At 40.3% G+C, this 10,679-nt stretch overlaps 1 protein-coding gene and 1 long non-coding RNA gene across 5 annotated transcripts in view; one reads left to right on the top strand and one right to left on the bottom strand.

The window, feature by feature from the left end:
* Positions 1-5,983, top strand: part of DHX9 (DExH-box helicase 9) — a 43,802-nt gene extending 37,819 nt beyond the window's left edge. For all 3 annotated transcript variants that reach the window (XM_054712132.1, XM_008145928.3, XM_054712133.1), the window contains exons 25-28: positions 1,611-1,840; positions 2,259-2,374; positions 2,750-2,950; positions 5,294-5,983. In XM_054712132.1, the coding sequence (XP_054568107.1) occupies positions 1,611-1,840; positions 2,259-2,374; positions 2,750-2,950; positions 5,294-5,672 (926 nt within the window). In that variant the 3' untranslated portion in view covers positions 5,673-5,983. The remainder of the gene's footprint in view (positions 1-1,610; positions 1,841-2,258; positions 2,375-2,749; positions 2,951-5,293) is intronic.
* Positions 141-7,676, bottom strand: LOC129147985 (uncharacterized). 2 transcript variants are annotated; one of them, XR_008555197.1, is made up of 3 exons: positions 1,738-1,799; positions 1,031-1,233; positions 141-759 (listed from the first exon to the last, which is right to left on the bottom strand). It is a non-coding gene; the product is annotated as an uncharacterized LOC129147985 (long non-coding RNA). The 2 variants fall into 2 exon arrangements; XR_008555198.1 differs by lacking the exon at positions 141-759 and adding an exon at positions 7,214-7,676 and having other exon boundaries at positions 769-1,233; positions 1,738-1,821.
* Between the last annotated feature and the right edge of the window lie 3,003 nt (positions 7,677-10,679).

Here is a 10,679-nt window from a genome sequence, read left to right on the forward strand (position 1 = left end):
TATTCTTTGAACTATGGTGGGAATCGGTTTTTCACATTAGTTCAGTCATTTTACTTTTATATTATTTTATTGTTGTTAATCCTCATCCAAGGATATTTTTCTTTTTTTTTTTTTTTTTTAGAAAGTGCGAGGGAGGGGGAGAGAGAGAAACATCTATGTGAGAGAGACACATCGAGTGATTGCCTCCCACACGTGCCCTGACTAGGGTTGGGATGAAGCCTGCAACCTAGATACGTGCTCTTGACCAGAATTGAACCCGGAAACTTTTAGTCCGTGGGCTCTATCCACTGAGCCAAACGGCCAGGGCAGTTCAGTCATTTTAAAAAAGGAGCAAAAGGTTGGGATGCTCAAATAATAATGTGAACGATAGATGCTTGAAAAATTGTAATGCTTTGGGGAATTTTAAATCATTTTGTGAAGAACACTGGTCTAGCTTTCAGTATTCTGAGAATGAGTGATGTGCTAAAATAACCTCAAATAGTGGCTTATGAAGTGATTCATCAATGTGTCCATGTCTTTATTCTTAGACATGAAGTAAACTCTACCATGTTACATTTTAAGTGGCTTTAATTAAGGTTTTTAGTGTGTAGACACTTACAGAGGACTTTGTGATGTGATGTATAAAAAGTAATCCAGCTATCTTCTCTTGATATGAAGTTGAGCTGTTGTACTTTTCTCCCCCAGCTAGATTAATAGCCAGAATTATTTCTTAAGTCATTGAGAACTGGAACATAAATCAAAAGTAGGACCTGGTAGAACCTGGTGGGAAAGATGGCAAATTTTAAAAGGATATGATCTAAACTAACCAAAGTCACACACAGCAAGTGATGAAATAAATTTAACTTCCTACCAAGTACCAATATTTTCAATTACTATAATGTTACTCCCACACTTCTCCCCCAGCAATTTAGTCTTCTGCTGTAAGGTGACTAAATTTGTAATTTTTTTAAATTGAAATCAGAGGAAAGGGAAAGAGCATTTTTTATATGATAGAATCTTTCACAATGGTCTTGTATGCAGATATTATTACCCCATTTTATCAGTGAAGAAATGGCACAGAAGTTTCATCTACTTGTTCAAGTTCATTCAGTTAGGAGGTTTTTAAGACCAGAAATCAGGTTTTTCTAGAACAAACTGTGCTGTGGGCCCTTCAGATGATGGTGAAGTCCTCAGAGTATAGTCTGGAGTGGGGAATATCTTCATTCCAGTGGGTTCCCTTGGATCGTCACTTGTCTGTCCAGAAGAAACATCTATTTAAGACCATCAGAAGGAATACTTTGACTGGTCCTGCCAGTCTCTTATTCGGAGAGTAGAGAATTGTTTTGTTGTGTGTGTGTGTGTTTAAGTAATCATCCCAACCTTATCTTATGGTTGAGTATATAAGACACCTAAGACGTTTTAGTTTTCTTAATGTGGATTCTCAGCAGAATTTTTTCTTGAACTTAATTTGGGTATAAGAGTGCCGAGAAGAGAAGTTAGGCAGGTTGTTTGAAAAAAAGGTTGAAGAGTCATTTCTCATAATGCTCTTAAATAGTTTATATGCAATTTAAGGTTTAGCCAAATATCTGATTTTTTTTTTTTTTTTTTTTTTACTCCATTCCTCTTAACAGATTGTTTGTTGACACAAGTGTTTACTAACACTGGACCAGATAATAACTTAGATGTTGTTATCTCTCTTCTGGCTTTTGGCGTGTACCCCAACGTGTGCTATCATAAGGAAAAAAGAAAGATTCTCACCACTGAAGGGCGTAATGCACTTATCCACAAGTCATCTGTTAATTGTCCTTTTAGCAGCCAAGACGTGAAGTACCCATCTCCCTTCTTTGTATTTGGTGAAAAGGTAAGAAAAGATTAGTTAGAAAAGTTTAGGTTTAAAATTCAAATTGTCTTTACTTATTAACCCTTTGCACTCGCTTGCTTTTTTCTCGATTCCTTTATTCTACTCGGGATTTAATTTTTTAAATATCCCAGATTTTACAAAGCGCGGCAGTAGAATTAAAAATGAGTTTCTTTTCATACAAACTTATTTATTTGGATTTTTTTATATTTCAAATTATTGATAAATTCAAAGAGTAATTTTGAATTACTGTTACCGATGCTAACCGTGTCGAGTCACACTCGACATCCGAGTGCAAAAGGTTAATGTGCCGTGGGCACAGGAGTTTTAATTTTTAAAGCATTGTCCATTATCATTACATAGCAGTTGATTGGCAGTTGGCATGTCAACTCTTACTTCTTGTCTCTTTCTTGATCTGCAGATTCGAACCCGGGCTATCTCTGCTAAAGGCATGACCTTAGTCACCCCCCTGCAGCTGCTGCTCTTTGCCTCCAAGAAAGTCCAGTCTGATGGTCAGATTGTGCTTGTAGATGACTGGTATGGATTTTCAAAAATCAACTCCAAAGTCAGTTTTGAGAATTGTGAGATGTGATAAAATTAGTTGCTGATCTAACTTAATTGTAAAACAAGTAATGGCAAAACTTGGTGGCACCAAAGGTTCTTTATAACTTTGTCATTCTCTTCATTCCCTTTCTATTTTGATAGTATGGCTTATACTTACCTGTGTTTGCTTAAATTGCTGGGGGAGAGGTGTGGGAGTAACATTATAGTAATTGAAAGTATTGGTACTTGGTAGGAAGTTAAATTTATTTCATCACTTGCTGTGTGTGAAATTGAGAGAGATACTAGTCTTTTCTTATGTACCCCCCCTCCCCCCCCCTTTAATTTTTCCATCATTTTTCTCTACTTTAGGATCAGGCTGCAAATATCTCATGAAGCTGCTGCCTGTATCACTGCTCTCCGGGCAGCCATGGAGGCTCTGGTTGTCGAGGTGACCAAGCAGCCCAGTATCATCAGCCAGCTGGACCCTGTAAATGAACGTATGCTGAACACGATCCGCCAGATCTCGAGGCCCTCAGCTGCTGGTATCAACCTTATGATTGGCGGACCACGGTGAGTGCCACAGTAACTTCTCTGTGAACTAAGCAGAGGACAGTAATCTTGCACTGGCCTAAAAGCCCCACAGTATCTGTGAAGCGCAATCCAACAAGGTATGCCTTCTTTGTAGAGTCCATGGTGGCTCACATGATAAAGTGACAGAACCTAGTCAGTCTTCTTTCCACAGTATTGTTTTGCCATCTCCAAAGAAAAAAATGATGGTGCTGGGTCAAATTGCTCCTGCTTCAAATGAAAAGCATCAGGGTTTATCGTATGGAAATAGAAGAACATGGTATCTTAAAGAAGTGTGGGATTTCTTTTAAATGTTTAATTTCCTTTTCACCTTTTAAATATTTCTTTGCCCACAGCTTTTTATTTGAAAACAGCTAAGGTCTACAGAAAAGAATAGTATAGTGAACACCCATATAGTCTCTTAATTTAGGATCACTAATGGTTAGAATTCTGTGACACTTGCTTTCGTGTATGTATTACTTCTTTAGCTTTCGTAATCATTTGTGATTAAGTTGCAGGCATTATGACATTTTACACCAGTATACTCCATATATCTTTTAAGAACATAACTACAGTACCACAGTCACACCACAAAATCTTAAGTTATAATAACAGTAATACACAAACTAAAATTTTATAAAATGAAATGTTTTCTAGTTATAAGCTACTAGTGGCCCGGTGCACAAAATTTGTGCACAGGGGTGGAGGGGGGGGGGAGTTTCCTCAGCCCAGCCTGCACACTTTCTAATCGGGGACCCCTTGGGGGATGTCTTGACTGCTGGTTTAGGCCCGATCCCACAGGAGTTCCACTCATACACAGATTTTAAAAAATACATACATAGCCTTCCAGGTCCCCAGATTTCATATCTAAGGATTCAACCAACCGCAATCGAAAACATTATTTCCTCTCTACAGTTGAGAATCCGCAGATGCAAATGGCTAACTGTATTCATTGTTCTGTGCCGTTTTATATAAGGGACTTGAGCATCTGCAAATTTGGGTATCTTTTTTTGTGGAGGGGGGTTGGTTCTGAAACAAATCCCCCACTGATACTGAGGGACATCTGAAGTTTGAGGGGGGGATTTTAAAGTTACATGTGCTTTGACTGTGTTGGGGGTCAATACCCCCTTATCCCCACATTCTTCAAGGGTCATTTATACTTTGGTCCTCCCAGCAGGTCACATGTATAGAAGAATTATTGAGGAGACTCTTCAAAAATAAATCTGGAAAAGTGTCATATACAGATACAAATGTAGTTATCGATGTATAGAAGAGGAGTGATTACTTTTGGCAGGAAGGGGTGATGATCAAGGGTGCTTCACAGATAATCTCTGTGAAGGACAAATGTCCAGAAACTAGAAAGGAGGGGATAAATGTAAGACCGAGCCCTAACCGGTTTGGCTCAATGGATAGAGCGTTGGCCTGCGGACTGAAAGGTCCAAGGTTCGATTCCGGTCAAGGGCATGTACATTGGTTGTGGGCACATCCCCAGTAGGAGGTGTGCAAGAGGCAGCTGGTCAATGTTTCTAACTCTCTATTCCTCTCCCTTCCTCTCTGTAAAAAAAATCAATAAAATATATTTTAAACAAAAAAAAATTAAGACCGAGTTTAGGATGTATTAATATGATGGAGCCCTGAATTATAATAGGGTTGAAATGGGAGAATAGATTAGACAGCTGTGCAAAGAAATCAATAGGAATTGGTGATGGATTGAAACAGGGAGATCGCAGTGCAGCTAGGGCATGACGGCAGATCCTGGCCACATCCTGACTTGGCCCACTGCTGAATTGGTAATGCTAGTCTCAAAGCTGCATGGGAGAAATAGCTGTTTGGGGTGTTGTTGGCGAGACATGATTTCTGCAATTTTCCATTACCCCTTGTTTTCTTTGTTTGCCACATGAAACATTTAGGCGTAAACAGATTACCCAGACATTTTCAAAAACATATTTCAGAGTTAATGCAGGAAAATATTTGGTAGATAAAGATCAAATAATTTATTCCCAACTCCAGGAACCTCTTCCTAACATATTATTGCTTCATTAGAATCCTATATAGTTGAACTGAGTGAAAATGAACTGTCTTTGAAGTTGTAAGGCTATACTGCCAAAATGGAAGATCTTTGAGAATGAACTAGAAAGAGCTTTAGAAAAACATGGTTACAGTTGATGCCTCCTCCTGTATCAGTTTTGGAGTAGCATATGTATTTCATTTCAGTTTGTACTTGTGCAGTTTGTTTTATTCCCTTTATGTGTTACATTTTCAAATATGCCTAATGTTTATATTTTGTGACTAGTTGAGAAGTATTAAGGATCCTTTGCTAAAGTGGTGACTTTGTGCTTTTCGTAGGTATGGAGATGGTCCACGTCCTCCCAAGATGGCCCGATATGACAATGGAAGTGGCTATAGAAGGGGAGGCTCTAGTTATGGCGGTGGAGGCTATGGCACCGGAGGCTACAGAGGTGGAGGCTATGGCAGTGGCTATGGTGGTGGCTCCAACTCCTATCGGGGAGGCTATGGTGGAGGGGGAGGCTACGGTGGAGGGGGAGGCTACAGTGGAGGGGGAGGCTATAGAGGAGGTTCCCGAGGGGGCTTTAGAGGCGGTGCGGGAGGAGACTATGGTGGTGGAGGGGGCTTCCGAGGATCTGGGGGGTTCCAAAGAGGAGGGGGCAGAGGGGGTTATGGGGGTGGCTACTTTGGGCAAAGAAGAGGGGGTGGTGGCTATTAAAGCTTGGTTATGTTGGGGCCTATGCATAGACAGTAAACAAAAAATGCATGCTACCTATTTTCCCAAGTTGTTTATTTGCTGTTAATAAGTAAACCCATTTTTCACCTATTCTGTGGTTCATTGTAGTTTAAGGAAACCAAGCATATAGACACATTAGTGATTTTGTTTATATTATGTAAAATATAACAATCTATTATAAAAGTACCGGTTTGTATTTTTTTCTTTAAGGAGTAAAGATTTGCCTTAAAATTAACTTGATATTTTCTTGGCTTTACTTTAATACAATAGAAAATAAAATATTACACCAAATACAGGCAATGTAATTATTGATCTTACACAGAATAACTTTACAATGCCAGTTATATCTGTTAGTTTAAAACATTAGAGGACAAACAGTACTGTTTCAAAAGTACATCAAGTGATATCATTTGTAGTAGAATAATTAGCCTTGGAGTGGAGTTGTTTCTCTTGCAACAAATACTGGCCAGTACACTATTCACATAGACCTCTGCATCTGAGTAAGACTACTAACCTAGGCCTGAGCATTTTGGCTTTTTCCCAAGTTTCATTTTTGAAAAAATCTAAGGCCAAAGGTCAGCATTATCTTTTCTAAGTTAGTTTCCAGTGTAAAAATTAAAGAAATAATTTTAATTAGAATTTAAAACGCACAAAACTCTTTGAATAAAGTTTATATTTAGGCAAAGAATAAAGATAAGTTTCACCAATGCATGAAGTTTATATACCAGACAGTTAACTCTGTCTATATTAACATATATTTTTAAGCTAGTTTATTTTATTAGAGACTAGTAGCCCGTTTGCACGAAGATTCGTGCAATAGACCTTCATTCACCTGGCTGCCTGCACCAGTTTTCTGCTGGACCCAGGCCTTGGCTGTGGCTACCGCCTTCTGCCTTCTTTCAGGGTCGGGGCTTGGCCCCGGGCTGCGGCCTTGGCTCTGCTGCACCCCAGCCTCCCTGCTATGGATCATAGGAGCCGACCCCCTGGTTGTTGCCTGCGATCCGTGCAGGCTCCCCGCTGGTGCCCGAGGCTTTCCTGGCCTTGGGCTCCGCCACACCCCAATGTCCCTGCAATGGTTTCCTGGTGGGCGTGGTTGGTGGGTGTGGCAAAGGTGCGGTCAATTTGCATATTTTCTATTATAAGGTAGGATGTTTATACATTTGTAACACTTGACAGTTCCAAAGATTTTTACATATTCCTCATTTGAGAAATAGAGTACAATAGAGATTACATATGCTTTGGATTAGACAGAACTATGCTGCTTTTTGACATGTGGGTGATGTTGGGCCAGTTATTTTGCTTTCTTGTTCTTTTCAGAATACACCACAACCTTCAGTAGTTACTATTGATAAGCCAATGGCTCCAATCTGTTTGTAGATTCAAATCTGAATCTCCAACTCAGATTTCCTTTCTGAGCAGACTACTACCATCTTTAGTAGTGGTATAAGCAGCTGCTTACTGATTATACATTTCTGCTTAGAAATTCCACTGAAATTAAAAGAAAAAAAGTCCATATAGCTGACCTTTGAACAGCATCGGAGTCAGGGGCAGCAACCCATTACGCAGTCTGAAATTCACAACTTTTGACTCCAAAAACTTCAGTTGTCCCTCAGTATCCACAGGGAATTGGTTCTATGTCTTCCAGCCCCTGCAGATACCAAAATCTGAAGATGCCCAAGTCCCTTAAACAAAATGGCATAGAATGCATTCAGTCACCTGTCTGCATCCCTAGAAATACTGTTTTCAATCGTGGTTGGTTGAATTTGTTAATGTGAAACCTGGAGATACAGATGGCTGACTGACTATTGCAAAATTGTGTATATGTAGACCATTGCAGTTCAAACCTGTGTTGTTCAGGGTCAGCTGTACTTCCAAACTGAAGAACACTCTCTAACTCACTCTATGCTCTCTATTATGTCCCCTGTTCAACTGTTACTGGGGGTTTTTTTGTGGTTTTTCTAAAATATATTTTATTGATTTTTTTTTTTTTTTTTTTTTTTTTTTTACAGAGAGGAAGGGAGAGAGGGATAGAGAGTTAGAAACATCAATGAGAGAGAAACATGGATCAGCTATCTCCTGCACACTGGGGATGTGCCCGCAACCAAGGTACATGCCCTTGACTGGAATCGAACCTGGGATCCTTCAGTCTGCAGGCTGACGCTCTATCCACTGAGCCAAACTGATTAGGGCAACTTTTTTTTTTTAATCACAGAAGTTTCAACTACATAATTGCCGGAAGTCACTTTTACTTCCAAAACACCTTTCATCCGCGCTTTTATAAAGCAACAGACTATTCTATTCTGGATATTAATTTGGGTATACAATGATGCAACACCCTCTTAACTGATCTTTGCTGCCTGCAGTCCTATCTGCAGTGCGTTCTCCACACTCAGCTGGAGTAAACATCCCGTACAAATCTATTATCACCCCTCCTGTTCCTGCCTTACATCACGGGTTCCTTCAGGGTCAGGGCTAAACACTTTACCCCTACTCCTACTCTACACTCTGTTCCACCCACCAGCCACACTGCACTTAAGGCCTTATCAATGAAAGCTCCTGCCCTTTGTACATGTTGTGAAAACATGTCTTAAGCTTTTGTGGGCTATGAGGCACCCCTGAGAAAATGATGGAAGCTATGGACTCTCCACAAAGGCATGTAACAAAATTTTTTAATTAAAATTTAAGGTAGTTCATAATCTTGGAACCTATAGTGCCTGATTTGGTTAAATCACTGAAAGTTTAAAATAGGTTTTTCATTTTCCACTTTAATACGTTAGAAAAAGACCTCTGTTCACAAATTTTTTGCTTTCTGGTTATAATCATTAAATTTATAAGATAATATACATGCAATTCCCAACTTGTGTGTCTCAGCTTGCTCCGCTAATCATAGCATCTCTTGTACCTTGTGCTGCTGAGGACCAATAACTGCTTCTATTTCATAAACTGAAAAGAGGTTCTAGCATTTTGGCTTCCATTCTGCACTTCAAATGTGGCTGTGCCCTCACTGCTGCTGGCAAGGCAATGAAGGAGATCTCCATTCCACTGCCCCGTCCCCTACAAAAGGCACTACCTTTCCATCCACACCAAGGCCTCTCCTAATCTCGATCTGTCATCTTCATCTCTAGAATCCTAGCATTTCCATCCCCAGCAACTGTAATGAAATGTCCTTTCAAGTCCTGGATCATAAATCTCATTTCAGTCTTGCATAGGCAGAGACCCATTAGTGCATTCTGTTAAAACTATTTGCCAGTTACTAGTTGGCAATGCACAGTACAACATAGGAAGAAACGATTACTAAGACCCAGTTACCTGTATTCTAAGAAATTTATAGTGGGAAAGCCAGATGTGTGCACACATGAGGACAGCAGAAATACGGAACCATCTCCCCTTGAGGTACTAGATTAGAATTTCTTTTAAATGTACAAAAGATATGCATTGGATATCTGGTCCTGGTGGAGGAAACTTCTTAAATCCCATTTGAGAAGTAGAATTAGGATTTTTCTTACCTTAACCTGGAAAATTGGTGAAGGTAGGTGGTAGGCAGAATAATACCACCATCACCCAAGATGTCCACATCTTAGGTTTCACAAGGGACGTTACAGATGTGATTAAAATTAAGGAACCTGAGTTTGGGAAAATTATCCTGGATTATCCAGGTTCATGTAAGTTCTTAAAAGTGGAAGAGGGAGCCAAAACCGGTTTGGCTCAGTGGATAAAGCGTCGGCCTGCAGACTGAAGGGTCCCAGGTTCGATTCCGGTCAAGGGCATGTACCTTGGTTGCGGGCACATCCCCAGTAGGGGGTGTGCAGGAGGCAGCTGATCAATGTTTCTCTCTCATCGATGTTTCTAACTCTCTGTCCCTCTCCCTTCCTCTCTGTAAAATATCAATAAAATATATTAGAAAAAAAAAGTGGAAGAGGGAGATAGGAGTGGGTGGGGAGATGAGACTGAAGAGGCAGGTGAAGTTCAAAACATGAAAGGGATGCAATCTATTGTTGCTGCTTTGAAGATGGAGGAGGCCATGATCCAAGGGATGCAGTTGCCCACTGGAGGCTGGGAACAGCCCTTGGCTGACAACTGTCAGGGGAACATTTCAATCCTAAAACTGCAGGGAAGTGAGTTCTACCAACCCCCAAATGAGCAAGAAAACACTCTCCTTTAGAGCATCCAGAAAGGCACACAGCCCCAAAACACTGATTTTAGCCCAGCGGGACCCATGTCAGACCTCAGTCTAAGGAACTGTTAATGAACGTTGCTTGACTGTCTAAATTTGTGGTCATTTGTTACAATGGAGGGGAAAAGTAGTGGTGGGAAGGTCAAGGAAGGAGATAAAAATATTTATGAAAGATCAAATTTAGAAAATCATAGGCTTTTGCATGCCTTAGGAATGTGAGAATAGGAAAAAGGAATGTGGGACTGGGAAAAGATTAGTTGGCAGCAACAGGAAGGAGGCAGATGACCAATGAGTGACAAGTTTGCTCACACAAGGCTATTGCTTTCTGCTCTTGCTCAAAAGATCCTGTTTTTTTTCTATGACCTACTCTTCCTAAAGTCAAAAACGGAGGTGGAGGAAGAGGCCTGGAAAGGAAAATCCCCACGCTCAGCATATTCATTATTGAAAGATTGTTTAGGAACTCCATGGGCAATCCCTGGCATTACATGGCACCCAGCTAACAGGACCTTATGTTTTTTTAAAAAAGACTATTCAACGAAACACTGAACAACAACTGCCTTATTCAACACGGCCTCAAGAGAGTCTCTGTGGCAACACAGGGTCACTTGCTAGGTTGTTACAGATAACACAAAGTGAAAAGCAAATTGAGGAAGGAAACATTTAAGTATTTGAGCCTGAGTGCTTATTTCCTTTTATATCCTAAAATCAGTATGTTTTGCTTTGTAGAAAAGACTTCTTAGAAATGACCCCCCCCCCCCCCCCTTTTTGGAGAACACAAAGATTTCCTACCTTCATTTGCAGTTAGGTATAGCCAT

This window comes from Eptesicus fuscus, chromosome 22 (assembly GCF_027574615.1).
Source record: "Eptesicus fuscus isolate TK198812 chromosome 22, DD_ASM_mEF_20220401, whole genome shotgun sequence".
NCBI classification, from domain to species: domain Eukaryota; kingdom Metazoa; phylum Chordata; class Mammalia; order Chiroptera; family Vespertilionidae; genus Eptesicus; species Eptesicus fuscus.